The following is a 24,292-nucleotide window of genomic DNA, read 5'->3' on the forward strand; positions in this document are numbered from 1 at the left end:
GTGTGTGTAACTTTAGCCTTCATGACAAGATGACAGCCCTCTATGCCATTCTTTAAAAAAAAGAGATGGCAACATGAAATACAAATAATAGAAACCATTTCATAGTGATAATAATGCTGCTACATTTGAAAGCATTTCAATAGAAAACAGCAATATAATGTTGTCTGACCAGCATGTAGCTCAACAAACAGTCCTCTACAGTCAAGTGTAGAAGAAACTCTTGTCTCCTCCATTAGTGTAGATGCTGTCCATTACACCCAATTCACCTGTCAACCAAGAGTTTTGAACTCACAACAAGAGGTCTGATTGGGAGTTACAATTTTTTGTGACACAATAAAAAGGAAAATTCTCAAGTCTTTGAACAAAACTGTAAGTGATCATTTGTTTACAACCCAGATCATTTTATTGTCAGTTCATATGGTTTTACTCAAACATTTGTTTTTTGATTGCAAATGCAATCTTTTAAGTTTTTCATTAAAAAGACATTGGCACTTAAAAGTTTGGTGTTAAACTACAGAAAGGCCAGGAAAGAAGTAGAAGCGTTTTGTTAGCGTGCATCTGTCTTTGGTTGGCATCTGTCTTTTGCTGGCAGAGAAGACATCTCCTTCAAAGCGGCGCATGACCTGTGTGTTTCAAAAGAGTACAAAATTAAGCAAGATAAAACAGAAACACAATTACCACTTGCCCTGTGGTGTTTACCTTACCACCGATATTACTTTGCACTTACACACATTATAAATGCACACTTAGATCTATAAGAGAGTTTGCACTTGCAAAACTTGCCTTTGTGAAAAGCTCCTCAATGTCATCCTCATGTGCGCAGGTGTTGAATACATCAACAATATACTGGATGAGGAAAGACCCATGATCGCTGTGTCTATATGATACAGTATCTGCAGGAATAAAAAATTCAGAAATGGGAAATACATTTAGTTTTTATGATATGTAGCACAGTAACTGTTATCATCCGTTTTCACTGCAGATTATTAATGTTTATCTTCACTGAGTTATAAGCTTCAGAATAAGATCTGATAACCTTTCCGTTAAACTCACCAGGGGTGCAGGAAAGAAGAGAAGTGAAGTCTTTTTCTGTGTGTACATATCGCATTTTATCATCCTCTATATTTCCTTCAACTGCAGTTGAGGACGGACCTGGCTGTGGCACATCTTGGTTTGGATTATCACTAACAAGTTCAGATCCTTTCTCAGCTGAAAGATATGCAACATAATTTTAAAATAAGAAGGCACTACCACATTCCTAAATTCATTCTAGTTGTGGTTTGGTGTACCAGCAACAATAAATGAGAATCACCTCCTCTGCAGGCCTGGATGATGATGACCTTGGGTTTGTTCAACAGCGCTGGACATTCCTTTGAGTTCAGGTGTTTGAAAATGTTGTTGATGGGGAACTCATCTGGTTTCTCGTCACCAGATATGTCCTTTTTACAATCGACACCACAAACTGCTCCCAGTTTCCCATGAGACATGATAACCACCACCACACTGTCTGTCTCTTTGATTTTTTGATGTTTAGAGAACTTAATCAGAGCGTCATCAATCGCCTGTGAGAACACGGGAAGTTAAAGCTTCAGTTTCCGAATCATAACATACCAAGTATATGTTCTTAAATTTGAGATTTTATTACGAACCTTTCCAGTGAGGTTAGTGTGTTTGACCACCTCATACCCCAGATCTGAAAGCAGTTCCTCCATTTTCTCCTGGTCTTTTTCAGCTCCACTTCTGTTATTCTCATAAGTAAACTTTATATTAGTGATTAGCAGGGCCACTCGCTTTACTAGGGATGTTTTTAATGCAGGGTAAACCTGAAAAATAAATTTAAAGAGAGCAAGTTAAACAAAAACAAGATCATTAAACTGTAGACTCTGATAAGAAAACTTCTTATTAAACAACAAATATTAATGTGAGCTAAACTGATATGCGTGGAAAAATTGGCTACTTATTGCATAACATTTAAAAAAATAAATAATTATTGCTTACACTAAGGGCAAATAGCTGAAAGAAATCTATCAATTAAGTTGTAATGAAATATTTAATTTGATATGGCTTTTGTGCATTACTAACATTTTTGTCATTCAGTTTTTCCCTCCAAAATGCCTCGGTGGTTGGGGTGAGTTTGGTTGACCACTTCTGGTCCGTTTTGGGCTCTGCAGCTGGGAATGACAAAACACAACATCAATGTTTCAAAAGAGGTATTTCCATTATGTTTCTGTTTTCACCTGTAATCATGACATTAATATGTTTTCATTTAAAATAAGATGAATTTGAAGATCACTCACCTGGCTGAGCAGGCTGACTACAGGACAGACCCAGCAGGGAGTGAAGTGTATTGTCTCGGTGTTGAAGGTGAGCGATCATCTTCCAACTGGCTGCATCCCCTTTCTTCTTCACTGTGTCAATGAGACTGCGAGCCTTCTCTACTCGGGTCCGGTTCTCCTCCAGTATTGATTCACTCTCACCATCATTCACTACACGATCATTCAAAAGGTCGTCCAGGAGCTGACAGATCACTTCCTTGGACACTTTTTCCACAAACTTGTTCCTTACCCTCTGAAGCTCCTCTAGAATAGGAAATATGCAACAAAACATGGCAACATTCAAACTGTTGCTTCTTAAAGTCATTTAAATAAAGGTTTAAAAAAAAAAGTGCTTTCCTTTGAAAACCAATAATCTCCCCAAAAAAAAGATTTCAACAATTCACGCAGTCCTGTTTATAATTTCGTGACAATTTCTCATAATCCAGTATTTCCTGATTATCAGACATAATTAGACCATCAGTGATGCCTGTTTTGAAAATAATGTGCCATCGTTTCAGTTGGAACGAAGCAAATACTACAATAAAATACGCTCATCAGCTCACCTTCGCACTTTGGTCATCCGCATTATCTCGCATTAATAGTTAGCCTTATTCATATCAAACACTTCTAATGACAGTCTGTGCCGGCTACAAGCAATTTGTAACGTAACACGTCATTTCAATAAACAAAACGTGTTATTATAGCTACATTTTAAAAAACAATCAATGTTGCATTAAGTCATTTTCTTCCCTTGGTCTAAGCAAGTAAAAGGACTAAGTAACAGCACAGTGCGGGCGGGATTGATAATCCATAAAACTGAAACTATAGTTTACGTGCCATGCAAAACCAAAACCTAAATACTGAGACTTTTCTTTGATGTGCTTTCTTTGTTAATCTAAGAAAGTCTAAGAATACATATTACATATTTCTGATCGCTGTCGTCCCCATTGCTTTCATAACACAGACCACTTCCGGTAAATTGCATATATATATACATATATATATATGCGTATTTGTTTCATGGCTGATCGCCTGCATATTGAAGCCGCCAACACATGAATGCCACGATGACCTGCAAAGTAGTCCTACATTTAGACCAGACGGTGGACTCTTACCTGCCATAGCTCAAGTATTATCACTAAACTGTTCAAACTGAAGTCGGTAGGTTACATGTGAAAACTCCTCAGCTTCCTACAACCAGTGTGGGTCGTGCGTAATGCGTAACGGCTGAGATGATAACCACTGTGGTTTCCGGGTATGTGCCAATAACCTACTTTAAATTATGACTAAAACCACTTGGAGTTCTATTAGTGCTGCGAGATCATGAGGTGTGTTTTAAAAGTGAAGCTTCTTAATAACCTAATAGCGAAAAAATGTCCCCTATCTATCTATCTATCTATCTATCTATCTATCTATCTATCTATCTATCTATCTATCTATCTATCTATCTATCTATCTATCTATCTATCTATCTATCTAACAATCGATCAGGATATCAGGGTCAGTTGTATCAAAGGCTGTGCTTAAATTTAAGAGGATTAGAATTGCGACTTTATTTTCATCCGAGTTTAGTCTGAGGTCGCTGACTATTTTAGTAAGTGCAGTTTGAGTGCTAAAATGTATTTCTGTGGGGTGACTATATCCACTTCACTTTCAGCTCTCGTCTTGACTCTGCAGTTCCCTTTTCCTCTCAGTGAAAACACTGAATTTTTATGACCTTCTGCCTATACCAAGACAAAATATTACAAGTTTCAAATACACATTTACTCCATTATCATGTATTATCATGTTCTGTGTAATTCTTATAACCATGTCTGACCATTTTGCATCACTTTATCGTCATTTGCTTCTCACCGCAGCCATTTTTGACTGACTTGTCACCGAGGATTATTAACAGATGCTTCAGGACAGAGACCCACACCCTCTTGGGTCCCCGAGCCTGCATACGCTTTCTGTGACCAACGTAGTTGAGGTTGACGAAATTACAACTAAGGTAGTGTTTTCTATAAAAATCTATAAAGACAATTTTAAGTTGAAAGAAGCCATTTTATCCTCCAGACTGTAAGGTACCTTGTTACAAAAAAGGCAGATGTTTGAATCCAGGAGGTGACAATAATATTCTTGAGTTGGTTTTTGTTTCCTAACCTCAACCATGTTTTGTTGTTGTTGTTGTTGTTGTTGTAACCCAAGCAATGATCTTTTTACTAACTCCAACCAAGTGTTTTTCCTAAAAGTTTCATTTTCCTGTAAATCACACGGCTGTATGCATGCAGTAGGTTTCATTTTCGTTTACTAAAGGAAAACGTGAAACTGCAACCCCGAGAGGCCGAAGTGTGGCTATTTCATGTTTTGCTGTAGTGGACTGGTGTATCTATTTCACGTTTTGCTGATAACGGGTTGCATGAGTAGCTAACCATAACTAACTTAGTCATGTCTCTAGCCAAGTGTGTGTAACTTTAGCCTAGAGAAGGGCTTCATGACAAGATGACAGCCCTCTATGCCATTCTTTAAAAAAAAAGAGATGGCAACATGAAATACAAATAATAGAAACCATTTCATAGTGATAATAATGCTGCTACATTTGAAAGCATTTCAATAGAAAACAGCAATATAATGTTGTCTGACCAGCATGTAGCTCAACAAACAGTCCTCTACAGTCAAGTGTAGAAGAAACTCTTGTCTCCTCCATTAGTGTAGATGCTGTCCATTACACCCAATTCACCTGTCAACCAAGAGTTTTAAACTCACAACAAGAGGTCTAATTGGGAGTTACAATTTTTTGTGACACAATAAAAAGGAAAATTCTCAAGTCTTTGAACAAAACTGTAAGTGATCATTTGTTCACAACCCAGATCATTTTATTGTCAGTTCATATGGTTTTACTCAAACATTTGTTTTTTGATTGCAAATGCAATCTTTTAAGTTTTTCATTAAAAAGACATTGGCACTTAAAAGTTTGGTGTTAAACTACAGAAAGGCCAGGAAAGAAGTAGAAGCGTTTTGTTAGCGTGCATCTGTCTTTGGTTGGCATCTGTCTTTTGCTGGCAGAGAAGACATCTCCTTCAAAGCGGCGCATGACCTGTGTGTTTCAAAAGAGTACAAAATTAAGCAAGATAAAACAGAAACACAATTACCACTTGCCCTGTGGTGTTTATCTTAGTGATTAGCAGGGCCACTTGCTTTACTAGGGATGTTTTTAATGCAGAGTAAACCTGAAAAATAAATTTAAAGAGAGCAAGTTAAACAAAAACAAGATCATTAAAAAACTCTGATAAGAAAACTTCTTGTTAAACAACAAACATTAATGTGAACTAAACTGAGATGTGTGGAAAAATAGGCTACTTATTGCATAACATTTTTTTTTTATTATTATTGCTTACACTAAGGGCAAATAGCTGAAAGAAATCTATCAATTAAGTTGTAATGAAATATTTAATTTGATATGGCTTTTGTGCATTACTAACATTTTTGTCATTCAGTTTTTCCCTCCAAAATGCCTCGGTGGTCGGGGTGAGTTTGGTTGACCACTTCTGGTCTATTTTGGGCTCTGCAGCTGGGAATGACAAAACACAGCATCAATGTTTCAAAAGAGGTATTTCTATTATGTTTCTGTTTTCAACTGTAGTCATGACATTAATATGTTTTCATTTAAAATAAGATGAATTTAAAGATCTCTCACCTGGCTAAGCAGGCTGACCACAGGACAGACCCAGCAGGGAGTGAAGTGTATTGTCTCGGTGTTGAAGGTGAGCGATCATCTTCCAACTGGCTGCATCCCCTTTCTTCTTCACTGTGTCAATGAGACTGCGAGCCTTCTCTACTCGGGTCCGGTTCTCCTCCAGTATTGATTCACTCTCACCATCATTCACTACACGATCATTCAAAAGGTCGTCCAGGAGCTGACAGATCACTTCCTTGGACACTTTTTCCACAAACTTGTTCCTTACCCTCTGAAGCTCCTCTAGAATAGGAAATATGCAACAAAACATGGCAACATTCAAACTGTTGCTTCTTAAAGTCATTTAAATAAAGGTTTAAAAAAAAAAGTGCTTTCCTTTGAAAACCAATAATCTCCCCCAAAAAAAGATTTCAACAATTCACGCAGTCCTGTTTATAATTTCGTGGCAATTTCTCATAATCCAGTAATTCCTGATTATCAGACATAATTAGACCATCAGTGATGCCTGTTTTGAAAATAATGTGCCATCGTTTCAGTTGGAACAAAGCAAATACTACAATAAAATACGCTCATCAGCTCACCTTCGCACTTTGGTCATCCGCATCATCTCGCATTAATAGTTAGCCTTATTCATATCAAACACTTCTAATGACAGTCTGTGCCGGCTACAAGCAATTTGTAACGTAACACTTAATTTCAATAAACAAAACGTGTTATTATAGCTACATTTTAAAAACCAGTCAATGTTGCATTAAGTCATGTTCTTCTTTATTCTTTCTTTTTTTAAGTCTAAGCAAGTAAGAGGACTAAGTAACAGCACAGTACGGGCGGGATTGATAATCCATAAAACTGAAATTGTAGTTTACGTGCCATGCAAAACCAAAACCTAAATTTTCTTTGATGTGCTTTCTTTGTTAATCTAAGAAAGTCTAAGAATACATATTACATGTTCCTGATCGCTGTCGTCCTCATTGCTTTCATAACACAGACCACTTCCGGTAAATTGCATATATATATATATACATATATATATGCGTATTTGTTTCATGGCTGATCACCTGCATATTGAAGCCGCCAACACATGAATGCCACGATGACCTGCAAAGTAGTCCTACATTTAGACCAGACCGTGGACTCTTACCTGCCATAGCTCAAGTATTGTATCACTAAACTGTTCAAACTGAAGTCGGTAGGTTACATGTGAAAACTCCTCAGCTTCCTACAACCAGTGTGGGTCGTGCGTAATGCGTAACGGCTGAGATGATAACCACTGTGGTTTCCGGGTATGTGCCAGTAACCTACTTTAAATTATGACTAAAACCACTTGGAGTTCTATTAGTGCTGCGAGATCATGAGGTGTGTTTTAAAAGTGAAGCTTCATAATAACCTAATAGCGAAAAAAATGTCCCCTATCTATCTATCTATCTATCTATCTATCTATCTATCTATCTATCTATCTATCTATCTATCTATCTATCTATCTATCTATCTATCTATCTATCTATCTATCGATCAGGATATCAGGGTCAGTTGTATCAAAGGCTGTGCTTAAATTTAAGAGGATTAGAATTGCGACTTTATTTCCATCCGAGTTTAGTCTGAGGTCGCTGACTATTTTTAATAAGTGCAGTTTGAGTGCTAAAATGTACTCTCAAGCAGAATTTAAAGGAGACAACAGGTTTTTAATGACAGGAGTTACTGGATGTAAAAAAAAAAACAACAACTAAAAAAAAACAACAACAAAAACAACAACGAGTGAGTCGAGAAACATAACATGCAGTGATCACAAGGTGACGCGAGGTGGCGATAAAAGTTGACCTACCGAAAAAAAAAAATCAGCGAAGAAGAAATAGCTGTCAGACAAAATGGCTGTGGGACGAAGCTAGCTGCTTGGCTAATGTAAACTGAAGAGGGAGCGACGATAACGTGACCTTGTTGACACGAATGAGAGTGTATGTTGACACAAAATTCACGTCGCCAAAATAGACCTCGTCATTAATGTTCCGTTCATCTGGCGAGTTACCTGTGCGAGCTAACGTAGCTCTGTAATTAGCTTTGATAAACACCGGCTAGCTGCAGATTAGCTCGTTGATTTTTGTTGTTGTTGTTGTTGTTGTTGAGTTTGACAAAGACATCGCGGTGCGACACCCTCTTTAGAAATATAAATGTTTGTTGGAAATGACGGGAAGCGTTCGTCACCGTTGCTGTTTTGAGAGAATACGCGGTAAACGTGTGTGTGTGTGTGTGTGAACCGGTTGCTAACTATTAGCCAGCGAATGCTAACCGAGATCGTCGGATGTTGGGAGACGTTTTTCTTCGGTGTTGTTGAAATTAACTCGCCGCACCCTCAAAATAAATCCACACAGATCCGGTCGGGTTTTCATATAACATGTTTGGACCGTGATAAATTAAAACCGCTGCACCGTTCAGTCACGTAAAGCGGGTGAAAGTCAAGACTTCAGTTCTGTGGAAAATTGGTGTCTGGATGTTGTTGTTGTTGTTTTTTTTACAATAGTGGATCCAGATCTTTTAACACAAGACAAAACTCAAGTTGGGACTACTTGTTGTTTTAAAGATGTCTTTCTTCTGGTGTGTCCCCTTCCTTCCCTCCTTCCTTCCTTCCTTCCTTCCCTCCCCCACAGCAGTCCTTTCCTTTCCTCTGTTGAAGGATGATGAGCCAGCGGCGTGGGATTCATCTGGACCAGTCAGAGCTGCTTTGCACGAAAGGATGTGGTTTTTACGGCAACACTGCGTGGCAGGGCCTGTGCTCGAAGTGCTGGCGAGAGGAAAATCAGCGAGACAGGCAAAAACAGATCCAAGAAGACTGGGCGCTCGCCGAGAGGTTTGCCCGTTTCTTCGTTTCAGCGAACGCTGCGTTCTTGTTCTCTTACCTCTTTGTTTTAGTCCGTCCGTCTGAAAAAAAATTGTCTCCGGCTGTAACGTCTTTTTTTTTTTTTTCCCTCACAGGTTGCAGAGAGAGGAAGAGGAAGCGTATGCAAGCAGACAACAGAGGACCCAATCACAGCCTGCCATCACACCGTTCAGCAAGTTTGAGGAAAGAAAAACAAAGGAGAAGTCCAGCAAAGTCAACACAGTCACAAAGTTTTTTACTCCATCCACTAAAACACCATCAAAAAAAGGTACATGATGTTTGCAGGCACACCCGCGAGAAAGGCTTGTGTCTGTTCTTCATAGTGTGAAAATTACTGTTGAGAATTTGAGAAATATTTTTTTTTATTCGTCATTGATCGCACTCAACAAGTGTTTCTCTGGCCTCGTTTTGTGGAAATGGTTCCGCTGACATCTTTTACTGGAAAAAATATTTGAAAATTAAAACCAGACTGCGTCACCCGGACTTGAGCGCAATAATCTTGTGTTTTCAGTTCAATTACTTCCCTGGATTTGTGGCTCACTAACCTGCGCACAGTCAGGTTAAATGGGATGTTAGTCTGCGGCGTATTGCACCAACCGCTGCGTGTGGTGTAGAAATAGTCGAAAAAGATGCTTTAAGCATTTACACCGATGATTAAAGTAACATTAAATGTCTTCCTCCAGATGCTGCTCCTTTCGACACGCAGTCGAGCCCAAGTCCCAGCTCCTCATCAGGCCGACATTCCTCTGCGGACAGCGACCATGCGACGCGAGAGTTCATTGATTTCCTCAAACCTCTGAAGTCCGGCAGAGAGATCTTCAAACAGTGTCGGGCCTTCACTGAGAGCATGGTCTACAAGAGGGTAAACTAGATCAGACAACCTAGAAACACAACATTGGAACGTAAATCCACCTTTCATTTTAATTGTGTGTTCATATTACACAGTCAGGACTGACAGCGGTGATGGTTTTCAAATTCATTGCGATTGAACCACACGTCTACTTTCCACCATTTAATATTTTAAATGTGCCGCTGTTTTAGTTAGGCTTAAGATTGATATCTGTCACTGGACTGTTAGCTTATTTTAAAGCTGACATCCAATTATATCTCAGCTGAATTGTTCATTTGAATTCGTTGTCCAGGACATGGGAGCTGATGAGCTGTCAGAGTGCGTGCAGGACTTCTACCAGAACCTCTCGGAACGCCTCCAGACTCAGTTCAAAGGTACTGCTTCACTCTTAACACTCAAAAAGAATCAGCTGTCAGCATTAAGTATCACTAACATCATACAATGTACGATGCGTTGTCAGTGTATAGCTTTGTGCCTCTGTTCGTAGGTTCCTCAGATCATGTGGAGAGTGTTATGGATGAAGTAGAGAGGTACATGATGACTCGTCTCTACAAGGAGGTCTTCTGTCCTGAAACCACAGACGATGAGAAGAAAGACCTGGCCATTCAGAAGAGAATCAGGTGGGCAAGCAAAAATAATTACTAACGTTTAAAGTCGGTTTAAAAAAAGAGACACAGAATAGTTAGACTGGGGTCTTGATTGTGTTTTATTACAGAGCCTTGCACTGGGTCACCATTGAGATGCTGTGTGTTCCTGTAGACGAGGAGATCCCTGAGGTCTCTGACAGTGTGGTCAAAGCCATCACAGGTCAGTCTTGTTGCTGGCTTATTCTTCACATCTGATGATACAGATTCAAAAATGTTATCTCATAAACACCCCGTTATCTCCTCCTTTATCTCGCTTTATTTCAGACGTGATTGAAATGGATTCAAAGCGAGTGCCCAAGGACAAGCTGGCCTGCATTACTCGTTGCAGCAAGCACATCTTCAACGGCATCAAAGTCAGCAAGAAAGAGGCTGCGTCTGCAGATGACTTTCTCCCCACGCTCATCTACATCGTGCTGAAAGCAAACCCTCCGCGACTCCAGTCCAACATCCAGTACATCACCCGTTTCTGCAACCCCAGCAGACTCATGACCGGAGAGGACGGTTACTACTTCACTAATCTGGTGAGCACATTTCTTACATTTACGTGGTTTGTCAGCGTATGAGTCGAGATCATTTCTGAGAATGTGGGGTGCTGTTAAATTCTATTATGATATACTGACAAGTGTTTCTTTTATTTTGTAGCTCCCATTTATATCACTAAGGGTGGGTTAAATAACAGAAACCGCTTCCCGTGTAATTCAGTATCAACAGCACCACAAACTACATCCTCCATAGAGATCATAAAGCTCAAGCAACACCTCTCTAAAACGGCTTCCACAAATAATTTCCATGATAGCCTTCATGAAGTCGGAATTTCTTTCAAACTGTTGTGTTAGACTGCGTTGGTTTTAAGTTTTAACTGCTGATAGCTGGCAGCTAATATAACCTAAACAGTAGGCGACAGACACCCTCTCTCCCTTCATTTACCGTCTGTCTCCACTGTTAACTGTCCAATAAAGGTAAAAAATTGTGAAATGAATCGAATTTCAAGTGGATCTGACGCCACAGACTGACGACATCCAGAAGTGAGATTTTCTTGTAATGAGCCGTCACGTCCCCTCTCCACAGTGCTGCGCGGTGGCCTTCATTGAGAAGCTGGACGGCCAGTCTCTGAACCTCAGCTCCGAGGAGTTTGAGCTGTACATGTCGGGCCAGGCGTCCCCCCACTGGCCGCAGGCCACTGGAGCCTCCTCCAGCTCCCCGGGCAGCGCGGCTCTCAGTCAGGTCCACAATCGGCTGGACCTGCTCACGGGGCTCGGGGAAAGGCAGGAGCGGGTCATAGAGAAGGCTCGCCAGCTGGAGAGCGACCTCATTGACTGGACGGATGAAGTGGAGCAGAAGGTGCAGAGCGTCCTGGAGAGCTTTCCACCTGAAACTCAAAACCCCGCTGGAACCACAGCGAGCGGGACAACGTCTGCAGCATCGTCAGCAATCGACTCTGATAATGTTGAGAATGAGCTCCTGCCTCCTCCGCTGCAACCGCAAGTGTTTGCTGGTTGACCTGAAGAGATCTGCTCGACAAAAATCCCTCCAGAGGCTTTACTCCACCCGCCCCCTTTTCCCAACTGTTACACTTTGCACACACAGCAGCCCTCTGATACAGATCCCATTTCCACTCCATCCCTCTTTGATCCATCCATCCATCCATTGTCTTAGAAGCCCCGAAAACAAGCTAAAAACAAACCACTGAATTAAAGGAACAGTTTTGCATTTTAGGAAATGCATATTTTCACTTTCTGACAGGAAAGGGAAGCAGCCAGCTTCGCTGTCTGTTAACATGCTTTTTCTTGCTTTAGTTTGTGCAGAGACCGAGGTGTAAAAATGACATGTTGCTTCAGTTTTTGGACAGATTGTTGAGCTTCAGAGACGCTTGCTGGTGGGTTTTGTTACCCGTGGACGGAGCGAGGCTGGCTGTTTCACCCACCCTGCCGGTCTTTAAGCTGACTGTCTCCTGGCTTCTGCTTCATATTCAACCCACAAATAAGAAAGCGGTATTGATCCTCAACTTACCACAAGAAAGCAAATAAGCTAATTTCCCAAAACACCAAACTTGTTTCTTTAACAATCAAGGTGAGGTGGAGTCCCGCAGGCCAGTTACACTCCAAGCGTTTTGTCCCGAAAGTCATTGTCATTCCGACATTGTGTGAAATACAGCCGCCAGCGTGCTCCGCCTGCTGCTCTCTGCCACACAGAGGCAGACGGGAACACCTTCCACAGAGTGGTGTCCAGGAGGCATCCTGCCAAGATGCCCGGATCACCTCCACTGGCTCCATTCGATGCAAAGGAGTCTCTCAAAGCTCTTCCAAGACACATCTGTTTGTCACCCGCAAAGGCATCGTCAGTACCTCGACTTTTTTTTTTTCCTTTTTATTGTTGTTGCAGTAGTGCAGACAGGATAAATGGTTCGATGTGATTTGTCCGTTTTAATTCAAAGCTTTTCAGACAAGGTTTTGGTCTTTATGTTTTATCATATATGTCTTCAGGTGTAGATTAACTAGTGGGGACTCAGACTGAACATGCCAAACCTGTAATAATATCTGAGGAGCATCTAAAAAATGAACAGGAATTTTTCAATACATTACGGTTTGAAAAAAAAAAAAAGGAAATGGGGAAATCGGAATATTGTGAAACCGAATTTCCCCCCACAAAAATGACTGTTCTGCTTCTGATTCGTTCCGTATTCAGTATTTGTGTCTCGTCCTTCGGAGAAAACTGGGCAGAAAAGTTACATGCGGGTGTGGCGGTTCGTGCATGTGCGCCCGTGTTGCATGGACATAATCCATTAGTGTCGATAAATCAAAAAAAAAAAGTCCTCCAGTTGGGCGTCACCATGAAAAGTCTCGTAGTCTTGTTGTCACGCCAGACCTCTTATTCCAGTCATAAGCTGGATGTACAGAAGTGATTTTATTTTTCTATAGAGTGGCAGGTTATCAATTCTTCTGGATGCAGTAGGAGACATTAATCCTGTAATATTTACAGTAGTTAAAGAACATTGCTTGAAGACGTGTTATGAATCCTATTGATCGAATAAAGAGTGTTGTAAGCATGTCTACTAAAGACCAGTTTTAGGTGAATCATTAATAGTGTTTGCTCAGTTAGAGCTGATGGATTAAATAGACAAGAAAACAAAGATGATGCTGTTTTCCTGTAAACACAAGACATACAAAAAAAAAAAAAAATCACTCCATAGTTGCTTAATGAGTGCAGAAGAATCAGCATAACCAGCTTAATTTATTTTGAAGCACTTTTCTTTCGTTTGATTTTCAAGCTCTTCATAAAGAGTGAAGGAAATGATGGCTGTAATCAGATGAAAGGGTAATTGGTGAGAGCGGTGTTTGTTACAGATTTATTTGAGCTGTGTCTTTGTATTTGGCTGTCTTAACAGTGAAGGAAATGTTTGGCAAAGTTGTGTTTGAAAAATGTGAAAGGCACATTTTTTTTTTCTCCCCTTTGCTCATGAGCTAAAATCTTCTTTCGTAGCTAGACTTGAATTTATTTTGTTAATATTTGCAACAGTATAGTCGGTGTGCAGTTGCTGTCAAATTTTAGTTTGAAAAAAAGGTTTTCAATGCAAATTGAAACTATAGCTTGAATAACTTCATATTGCACTGTATGCAGAAGCCATTTATCAGGTATTTTAACATCATCTTTGTTACCTTATAGGTTTGTTATTGTAACATATGGGAGAAATTAACTCAATACTGTCCTTTATTTAAATGTAACTTATTGGGACAGTATTGGTATATTTGCATCTATGGGTGTGTGATGATTAATAAAAATTTAAAATGCTACTCGTGCAGTTTCTGTTCATCATGTTTCACATAATTGCAAGACATGTAATTTTGAGAGTCAGTATTAAATGCGCAGCTGACAGAATAACTGTATTGTACGGGAAGTACTATATCGTACTATTAACAAAGTTTGCAGACCCACTCTATGAATTCTTTAAGTAAGTTCAGATGTAGAAAAAAGGATTGATTAATAGAACTAATTGATAGATTTTAAACAAAGACATTATAAACCTTAGGTCATGGAAGGAGAAAATTTGTGCTAATGCTGATTATACGGGCAAAAAAAAAATAATAAAAAAAATCACTGGTGCAATTATAATAGACTGAATATTCAAAGTTGTACTTCAATATGAATTTGATTAAATAAAAGAAATACACTGGGGGAAAATGGGGAATTAATGGGTCCACTGAGTCATTTTTTTGCCCCCCTCCTCACTGCTGATATGTTTAAAATATACTTTCAATTTGTCTCAATCCTGTACCGTCGAATGTGATGTTTTCTTCTGAACTTCAGAATTCTGAAGAATTTTTTTTTAGTTTTAGTTCCTTTCCCCCCCTAGTTCTAACATTTCCGAGATACATCATATCTCAGAAGAAATTATGTTGAATTTAAGAAAGAAAAAAAAAAAGCTGAAAAGGATATACTTTGAAAATATGGAAAGCTATCTTGACAGTAACAGGAGGAGAAAATGGGACACGACCACATCAGCTCTACTATAAATAAAATATCAAAAAACAAATGTATCATTTCCATTAATAAAAGAAAACTGATCGTCTCTGATTAAGAAATGCTGCTTATTCATGTTCATTTCATTGTATTTTGAACTAGATCCATAATAGACATGTACATCGTACACATAATGTAGTTTACAATTAAAAAGTGTGTTACAAATGAGGGAACAGCATTTTTGGAAAAGGGGAAGTATTATGGGGTGTATTAAAAGTCGGACAACACCCTTTCACTTCCCTTCTTATTAGAAATAAATAGTTTTCCCAACAGTTTCTGTTTCTTACAAACAGCATACACGATGGACGCGGTCATTTCCCTCCTGGGTGAGTTTTCTTCAGTTCATTCACAATATCTCATTCTGATCCGATGTGTCACATTTGGTAATATTGTTATCTGCTAATAATTGTCATGTGTTGTTGATTGTTTTCTATTTCAGTTCTTTCAACACTGCCACAGCTTATAATATCTCAGGGTAGGTACCAAATATTATCACATACTCTTAACATCTGTAAGCATATACAGAGATATAATAGAATAAATATTTCTGCTGTACAGATTACTTTTTTTTTTTTTTTTTTTTTTTTTTTTTTTTTTTAATTTTAAGTTATTTTAATTTAAAGGAGTTCAGCATTCACAATGTTAATCTTAACAGAGGATTTTGATTCTTTTGGGACGTGTTTGTCTCTATAGTTACCATTGCGAAGACACGCAGAGCTGCTGTCAACATAGTGCCACAAGAATCGAGGATCTTCTCAGGGGAAAGCCTGCAGCTAATATGCAGCGTACCTGCTGACACCAGGACTTCCTGGAACTACCTGTGGTTCAAGGGATCTGAGAAGCTCCCACATTCTGGCAGGGAATTGAGTCTGTGGAACACCAAAGTGAGAGACACCGGGAAATTTTACTGCCAAGGATGGAGGGATACAGCGGTGGGAAACATATACACCATGAAAAGTCTACCTATGGAGATCAACGTGGATGGTAAGACCTTGTTAATCTGTGTAATTAGAAATCTCCTTGATTAGCATGTCAGACTGCTTACTTCCTGTTAACACTGGTACTTGGGAAACCCCAACCCTCTCCTGCGCCTATTTTTAGCAGTGGACTGTAACACTTCTGAAACATGCTGCCACCGGCCATATTTACCAATATAAGACGGTGAAATGTAATTTAGAGGTAACTTTCTTGTCTGTGATCTTTGTTCAGGGGGGTTCGCTATCCTGCAAGTCGCTCCTCAACCCAGCCTTGTTGGAGAATCCTTGAGGATGACGTGTCGCTTGCGAGGAAGGGCCCCAGTTCACGAGATTATTTTGTACAAAGATGGTATTGAATTAATGACACAAAATGGCCACGTGCCACAATTCCACCTGACCAACTTGACCGTGGAGGACCAAGGGATGTACTCGTGTAGGGCTTCCTGGGACGTGAACAGACGTACGATCAGTGTCATTTCAGTCGACACTCATGTGCAGATCTTAGGTGAGTTTATACACTTAGTTATCTTTACCAAGTTTGATTGGGATGGTGTTAACAGATCAGTTAGACACTAGACATATGATTATTTGTGAAATATGCCTATCAGCACCTTTAAAGCTCACTAATTAACACATTATTTTAAACTGTAAAAATGAGAGTTTTTGGTTGTGGACTATTTCCTGTCGAGGAGCATTGATTTGGTAACTTGGTGGAGTTTTATTGACTTTAGGAAGTCACTGTACCTGGCCAAGAAACTGTCCCTCAAACTGTATAACTGCCAGTAAAACCACAAATGAATGCACCTACTCAGAAAAGTAAACATAAGGCTACAGCTAGCAGCTCGTAAGTTTAACTCAACACAAAGATTGGAAACATGGGAGAAACGGCTGGTTGTTTTAAAATTCACCGACAAGCATCTCTAACTGCTCAGTAATGTTTTCTCTTCTGTGGTTCTTTCTTAGAGGTTCTGACACAGCCACGTTTGGAGATTGATGACCAGAACATGATTCAACATAATGAGATGAAGCTCATCTGCCATCTTCAGTACAACGCTCATGCTCCTGCCCCTCCGATACACTACTATTTCTACAGAAATTCCCAAAAGCTGGGAGCAGCAACATCTGAGAACCATTATCTGGCCAGGCGGACTCCGGGGCAGTACAGCTGCAAGGCCAGGGTGCCCGAGTTGAGCCTCCTTAGGTGGAGTGAGCCCAAAATGTTTGGGCAAAAGTCAGGTACTTATTTGTAAAAGCGAGTCCTAATCCTCTTTTAATTCTTTTTAAATCTTTCAATGTTTAAAAGTGTGAAACTCAGCAGTTGCACAACTTCTGAGTTTTCCTTGTCTGACAAAATAGAACAACAGATGCTGACTCCTCCACATCCTCATTCAAGATATCAACCGCCAGTAGCTCCCCGAACGTCATCCCCAGTCCGCCGCCAGCCTCCTGCAGCTCAGCCAACGGCAGCCCAGCTCACCAGTGCAGCTCCTGCTGTTTTTCAGACTGCAGAGAAGGACAACTCTCCTGACTCCCTTGTGACAAGTTATCAAACAATACAGACCAGTGCAGCTCCTGCTGTTTTTCAGACTGCAGAGAAGGACAACTCTCCTGACTCCCTTGTGACAAGTTATCAAACAATACAGACCAGTGCAGCTCCTGCTGTTTTTCAGACTGCAGAGAAGGACAACTCTCCTGACTCCCTTGTGACAAGTTATCAAACAATACAGACCAGTGCAGCTCCTGCTGTTTTTCAGACTGCAGAGAAGGACAACTCTCCTGACTCCCTTGTGACAAGTTATCAAACAATACAGACCAGTGCAGCTCCTGCTGTTTTTCAGACTGCAGAGAAGGACAACTCTCCTGACTCCCTTGTGACAAGTTATCAAACAATACAGACCAGTGCAGAACTTAAGGATCCTCAATGAGTAACTATCATTATATTACCATGTCTTTCCGATATTAATCATACTCAGCCATCATACTGCCAATGCACATTTATGTAATCAGCTGTGTAATGTAAATTTTTCTCATTACCGAGTATCATATTCATGATGTCATCTGTAGAAAACCAGCAGGATCAGTAGTGTTGGAAATAACGGATGCCATATTTTAAAAGCAAATAAAGCATTTGATAAATGGTATGTACTACTGGACTTTATTTTCAGTGAACACAATTTATTTTTACAACTCTATTGTACAGCAATACTTCTTACATATTAGAAGTTTAATAACATAACAGCAGATATTATATTTCTCCATTTCAGAGGAGAACAGGTCATTTTTGACAGATTTACAATACCATTAATAATACAGCAACAGGTCACATTAACATTCTCTGTGTACTTGCTATGCCTCATTATTTGCAATTGGATACAGATCATATGTCATCATATGTGATAATGTAGCGAGAGAGGAAGCAGTGGTCAAAGTGTGAGAAAGAAATAGCTCAACAGACACCAGAGTAAATAGACGAGGAAGACGGGGTAGTACGAGGAGTTGAAAGAGGCGGGGATAACAGTGGGTCAACTACTGAAGGTATCAATAAGAGATCATGAGTTTTGAAGGAGGAGGAAAGGCTACGTATATTGTGCAGGATTTATAATTGAAAAGCTTCTGTACACGTTATGTCTTACTGCTGGTATTATTGTTACTTACGCTTTGGTCTTCAAATGTATGAACAAGCATCACACAGGTTACATATTTTCAATCATAATTAGAAATTTTACAATGTTATTTTTCAAAGCAGTATTTTTATTTTCCTATTTTTCTTCTTTATTCCTTTCACCATTTAATATTTGGGGGTTGTTGTATTGTTGTAGTGTATCATAACTTTGTAAGAGTTCCATTTCTGATATTTTCATTTCATTTAGTTTTTTCCGTTGTCATTTTTCTAGCCCTTTTATGTCTTCATGTTCTCACAGTATATATTTTTTGAATTCCTTCTTTGGCCCGGTATCACGCCAAAGTGTATAATATACCTATCACAATACACCAGAGAATACTGTGTCAGTGTCACGTTTTACCTCGCAGAGGCCTGAAAAGTACACAAATCTATGCCGTCGACAAAGGAACTCGTGACAAAGTAAACATGGAGAAAATCTTGAGACGTGGGATCATATGATATTGCCACCATGTCACATTCAACCCAAACCATGATTTTTTTGTGAATCACATGATTTTTGTTTCCTAAATCTGAGGCACCTCACTTTTCATACCCCCACGAGGCAAAAGGTGACAATGACATGGTATCCTCTAGTGGACTGATGGGTGTATTACACGCTTTGCTGCCATACCAAGCTTCCTTCTTCCGTTAATCATCAAGATGGCAGTGTTTTCTCAAGATGTTTCACTGACCAAATTTGAGGATTTGACAATTTACCTAATTTACTGGTTGAAGGTGGCATGAATCCAAATGTTGTATAAATAATTATGTTTTGCAGTAACAAAAGGTGTTGTTGTTGTTTTGTATTTAGAGGGTAAAGGGTAAAACAAGAAGTTAGTTGACAATACCAAATGTACAGGGCTGCTTTTAGCAGCTCATAAGTACAGTATAGTGTAGCACCACTGATACTAGGCCTTTGTTCCCATATCGTCAAGTTGGAACAGTACAGCAGAGGAGGAGATTGTCAGTATAGTACTGGTGAGTATCAAGCTTTGTCTGAGTAAAGCAGAAACCCAGAGAAGATGCTGTCATCCTCACTGCTGGCATACGCCCCATTCCAGTCTCTTAGCGTCTCCATCCACACCTGATCACCCACTGCTAGCCGTAACACCACCAGAGTGGACGCCTGGTCGATGTCTTGACCGTACAGAGAGTCCCGTGTCCTCACTCGCCGTGACCCGTTTACCACAAGTGTGGCTCGCAGTGGCTGATTACGTACGGTGATGTGGAAGGAGAAAACATAAACCCCGGGGTGAACACACGTAAAGCTGTTCGAAGTGATGTTGAAGTGGTTTTCCTCATTGTAGAAGATTTTGTCGAAGCGGATCGGGAAGCCAGAAGGCGGGAAGGACTTTCTTGGAGAGATCCCTACACTGAAGGCTGAGCGTTTCTGGGGAACCCCTGATCCCTTCGCTCCTTTGAATCCACGAATGCCTCGCTCACCTCTCATCCCAGGGTAACCTCTATCCCCTTTTGGCCCTGGCATCCCTCTTATGCCTTGGGGTCCCTGAAGCCCTCTCACCCCTGGTTCTCCTTGTGGTCCAGGTGGTCCCTGATCCCCTCTGACACCTACAGGACCTGGAGCACCATGCTTGCCATTGAATCCTGGAATTCCCATCGCTCCTGGGATACCAGGAGCCCCAGTATTCCCATGTTCACCTTTCTGTCCTCTCTCCCCGAATGAGCCACACTCCCCTTTATCCCCCTTGTCTCCCTTAGGACCAACCTCAACAGCCACTCCAGGGGGTCCAGCTGGCCCCTCTTTTCCCGGTTCGCCTTTCTCACCAGCAGTCCCATTAAGGCCAGGTTCTCCTTTCCCCCCACTTTCCCCTGTGGCACCTTGCAGCCCTATTTGACCTTTTTCACCTTTGTAGCCGACATCACCTGTAGGGTAAGCAAAAACACGTCAGAACCAGTGAAGTCTGGCAACTTTATAAAAGTATTTACCTATAACTGAAAAAATGTTGTACCTTTTTGTCCTGGTTTCCCTGGAGCTCCTGATGGCCCGGCTGTCCCAATGTTTCCTCTGTCACCTTTATCCCCTGAGAAATGTATATGATAAGGTGAATATTTTTTATTCAAATAGTGCTACTAGGTGTCATTGAGATATTTGCAGGCTAGAAGGAGAGGAGGGCAAAATGTATGTTCAAGTAGTACAATGTAGTGTTTAGGAAACATTAGTGTGTTGTGTTTGGAATTTTTTGGGGGGGAAGAGCTGAAAACTAAATTTGAACATCAGTGCCACAAGATGAAAAGTTAAAGTACAGAAGATCAGTAAAACAAGAAGCTTAAACAAAGTTTTTAAGTAATAAACATTTCTATTATACTTATTAATTATTTCAACTCTACGGTATTTCACCTTACTAAGTACAAACTAAAATTGAATCTATATAAACACAATTTGTAGCACATATTTTCCTTTATAATTTCCTGTATTACTTTGTATAAAATATGCAGAAAGAAGTGGATTTGTTGTGATTGAGAAAGTTCAGTTATATAATGTCCTTTGTAATATACGTTATATCATATTCATGAAATAGGATTTTTTTTTTTTTTTATAGTAATTAGCGATTTTAAATATTTCTTGAGCATATCATACTCACCTCTGCCTCCTTTTAACCCCATTGGACCACTCACACCAAGTGGTCCGGGTAAACCAGCTGCCCCTGCAGGGCCTCTATCACCTGGTGGCCCTAGATAAGTAAAAAATAAGTGAAGTTCAAAATGCTGAAACAAAATAACCAAACAAATAATTTATTATATTTACATGTTATCAGTGAGTCTGATACCTGCCAAGCCTCTATCTCCCTTTGGGCCCCTGGGGCCCCTCTCAGGAGGACAGCACTCACAGAAGTTAAAGTAACATTCGTTGTAATCCAGGGTGTAGTTCTCAGGGCCCACACCAGGAGGCTCTGTGCTTACACTGTGGTACTGTGGAAAGACTTGATTTGGGTAAGTGGCCTTCTCTGTGGTGGGCTGCAGGTGCGGGGGCACAGGGCTTGGGGTCGCAACTATCTTGTGAGTCTTGGGCATACTGGTGGTGAGATGGCTGTGCACGGTGATCTGAGGGATGGGCTTCTTGGTGAACTGGTACTTTGGTTTTTGAGTAGTCTTGGCTTCAGCGCAGGACACCACAGTGAGTGTAACCATAGCTACAGCCGCAAAAGTCGACTGACAGGAGATAATCCTCATGATTGACTGGGATCTGAGAACACATCAAGACATTACTCTGCTGTTTGTCAGAACAAATTTCTCTTTACATTTAATTTAGCTTTTAAAACAAGAGTTTACAAAATAGCACATGCAGATTAGCATTTCACTCACAAAGTAAGTTCTGATATCACTGCCTCCGTGCATATTTTTCATGTCTACATTGAATTGTTTTTCTTATTCGACTGTCACATCAAAGCTGATTTCATTTGTCTGGTTCCCCTTTCTGGCAGTTCATCAGCCTCTCAAAAGTTTAACTAGAAAGAAAACTGACAGTTGTTTTTTTTTTTGTCACAATATCAAGTTCAGTAATCTATATGTAAATAAATAACATAAACCATTGGTCTTTTAAGGAACTGTGACATGCATCTTTCTGAGAATATATATTCTGCAAAGTTCATAAGACTCACCCAGTTATGCATAAGTGGTATGGTCATTTATCCTCTCTGGCGGTGTCTTGGAGGCAGCAGCAGGAGCTCCAGGTCTCTCTGATATCTCTGCCAGCTTTAGGTGAAAGAACATCCCCACCAATGAGGGTGTTTGCAAGTTGAAAGCACAGGGGGAGGTCTGAAATCCCACTATGGCGGGCTGGAGCTGACCCAAGGAGAACCACTGTGCTGTGGCCCATTCTCTGTACCCCTGTTGTGTAGAAAGGTGTCTTTGTGACATGGGATACAGCGCCCGCCAGAAGCACTCCCTTGCTGCGAGCTAGGCAGGGAGCAAAGGCCGTGGGGCAATGGGTCACCCGATATGGGAGGCATTCCTCCAACATCCAACCTACTACCCAGGCTCTTACAGTGGGACAAAGCCAAGCAAAGAGGAGTCTGTGACTGAGGCCAGGGCACTACAACAGCCTTTTTTTAAGTGTGTGTTTGTACACCACTACGCATGAAGCCGCAAGTACGGTGCAAACTGCTTTTATTTTAGGTCTTTAATTGTGTAGTACCACACAAAATCTTGAAAGTTGACCTTAATGACAATAGTTGCATCAATTAATTAAAATGACTTGTTCTGCAAATTGGCACACAGCACAGGGAGCCCAGTATTTACAATCTACCGATACTTGGTGAACATCCAGGGGAAAGCTTTAGCTTAAAGAGCTCTGATAATCACTCAACAGCTGCTAAACTTGAGCTGTTTGTCGAAGGGACCAGCTTAGCTCCTTCAAATCAGTGCGATTTCAATGCTTGCCTGAGCACTGTGACCGACTTTTTGCACAATGAGCCCCCATAGTTTGCTAACTATGATTCATACTGTGTGGCTGGACAATGATTCATTCTTGCAGTGTAACAAGATAGCATCGGGTTTTTTGTAGAAAAGTGATTTTCTGGTAGCTGTCTCGTCGAAACTCTTGACTTGCCAGTGACAATGAATGTTTGAGCAGTGGACATGCCTCAGTTGCCAAAGACCTCACATCCTCAGAGAGATCTATGACAAGCTATGAGTGAGCAGGAAGAAGGGAAATGAAATTTGGGAAACAGAGAGGGTTGATGGAGGGATGAGGAGAGAGCAACTAAAAAGGAGGTTGTGTTTATTCAAACCATTTTTATCTTCTCACGTACACTTTTTTTTTTTTATCTCCTCACCTACATTTACATGCTCTTCTTCTCCCCTTTTTCCCAGCAGCTCAGGTAAAGTGTCCCTAACTTGCCCCTCCATAAAAGACAAACAGATGGAGTGTACGATACGCAGCCGAATCCTGAGAGAGAGAGAGAGTGGGGTTCCTCTGGGGTTCTCCATGCCTGACCTCAACAACATCGCCTCTAAGCTCCATTCAGACCACACACAACAGCAGCGGTCAGCTTACAGTGCCCAGCTGGTCACAGAGGACCCCGGCACTGCTCACCTGTCCGTTCATTTAACGCTGGCACCGGCCTTGCCCCCAGCCTCCATCCATACACACTATAGAGCGAGGGATAAGGAAGAGTTAACTTACTCTGCCGGTGCAGCAGAGCAGAGAGAGGACCAAAGATGACCTGGATGGATGGAGGTGTATTGCCTTACGTTAACCCTATTCATGCAAGGGAGAGCTTGAAGCTGCAGTGAATGTGTGTGGAGTACGTTAGGGTGAGGGTGAGAGTGAGACAATAACATAGAGACTTGTTTGGTAACCAACAAAGCAACCAACCACTCTGTATGATTATTCTCCTGCTGTGCTCACAGACACAATTAAGGCCATAGACAGTGTTTTGTCCTTTGCTGGGATCTTATCAAAGAAAATCTAGACCCTGCAGAATTAGCAGCTAATGACTTTGGCAAGAGAACTGCTGGCAGTGAAGACACAGCTCATGTACTCCGAGGACAAAAACACTTTTCTCTGCCACACTTTCTCTGACAAGCCTCTCTGATGTCAGGGTTTCTAATGCACTTGGAGTTGGTTGTGCAAACATGATGGCCGAAAGGCTTGTTTGTGGTGAAATGCACATTTATTCATTATACTGGTAGTTATTGGTGGTTCAAAGTTGAGGTGATCAGTTGAGCTAAAGATTCATTTTTATATTTAAGCAAGGATGTGACGTGATGTCGAGCTCTGTGATTTAGGGTAATATGATATCAATTGGT

At 40.7% G+C, this 24,292-nt stretch overlaps 4 protein-coding genes across 6 annotated transcripts; 2 read left to right on the forward strand and 2 right to left on the reverse strand.

Moving 5' to 3' along the window:
- Positions 1-397: 397 nt before the first annotated feature.
- Positions 398-3,516, reverse strand: LOC138197400 (caspase a-like). Its single transcript, XM_069148205.1, has 8 exons — positions 3,431-3,516; positions 2,298-2,579; positions 2,083-2,171; positions 1,650-1,823; positions 1,313-1,562; positions 1,054-1,209; positions 784-893; positions 398-623 (listed from the first exon to the last, which is right to left on the reverse strand). The coding sequence occupies exons 1-8, from the start codon at positions 3,435-3,437 to the stop codon at positions 507-509; spliced, it is 1,185 nt and encodes a 394-aa protein (XP_069004306.1). The 5' UTR covers positions 3,438-3,516; the 3' UTR covers positions 398-506.
- A 4,307-nt stretch (positions 3,517-7,823) lies between these two features.
- Positions 7,824-14,154, forward strand: LOC138197397 (rab5 GDP/GTP exchange factor-like). 2 transcript variants are annotated; one of them, XM_069148201.1, is made up of 9 exons: positions 7,824-7,946; positions 8,640-8,836; positions 8,962-9,134; positions 9,550-9,728; positions 10,009-10,090; positions 10,204-10,336; positions 10,432-10,523; positions 10,628-10,884; positions 11,432-14,154. In XM_069148201.1, exons 2-9 carry the CDS (start codon positions 8,664-8,666, stop codon positions 11,861-11,863), a joined length of 1,521 nt encoding a protein of 506 aa, XP_069004302.1. In that variant the 5' UTR covers positions 7,824-7,946; positions 8,640-8,663; the 3' UTR covers positions 11,864-14,154. The 2 variants fall into 2 exon arrangements, with proteins under 2 accessions (XP_069004302.1, XP_069004300.1); XM_069148199.1 differs by having other exon boundaries at positions 7,825-7,946; positions 8,637-8,836.
- A 1,005-nt stretch (positions 14,155-15,159) lies between these two features.
- LOC138197398 (low affinity immunoglobulin gamma Fc region receptor III-A-like) lies at positions 15,160-17,999 on the forward strand. Of its 2 annotated transcripts, none has more exons than XM_069148202.1 (6): positions 15,160-15,207; positions 15,321-15,356; positions 15,575-15,865; positions 16,091-16,363; positions 16,822-17,094; positions 17,215-17,999. In XM_069148202.1, the coding sequence occupies exons 1-6, from the start codon at positions 15,183-15,185 to the stop codon at positions 17,781-17,783; spliced, it is 1,467 nt and encodes a 488-aa protein (XP_069004303.1). In that variant the 5' UTR covers positions 15,160-15,182; the 3' UTR covers positions 17,784-17,999. The 2 variants fall into 2 exon arrangements, with proteins under 2 accessions (XP_069004303.1, XP_069004304.1); XM_069148203.1 differs by having other exon boundaries at positions 17,252-17,354.
- Positions 18,000-19,059: 1,060 nt separating this feature from the next.
- Positions 19,060-21,712, reverse strand: otol1b (otolin 1b). Its single transcript, XM_069148204.1, has 4 exons — positions 21,310-21,712; positions 21,124-21,213; positions 20,491-20,562; positions 19,060-20,404 (listed from the first exon to the last, which is right to left on the reverse strand). Exons 1-4 carry the CDS (start codon positions 21,710-21,712, stop codon positions 19,506-19,508), a joined length of 1,464 nt encoding a protein of 487 aa, XP_069004305.1. The 3' UTR covers positions 19,060-19,505.
- Between the last annotated feature and the right edge of the window lie 2,580 nt (positions 21,713-24,292).

The sequence above is a fragment of the Embiotoca jacksoni genome, unplaced genomic scaffold (genome assembly GCF_022577435.1).
Source record: "Embiotoca jacksoni isolate LCO1_2020_lvr unplaced genomic scaffold, fEmbJac1.0.p SCAF_14, whole genome shotgun sequence".
In the NCBI taxonomy this organism is placed as follows: domain Eukaryota; kingdom Metazoa; phylum Chordata; class Actinopteri; family Embiotocidae; genus Embiotoca; species Embiotoca jacksoni.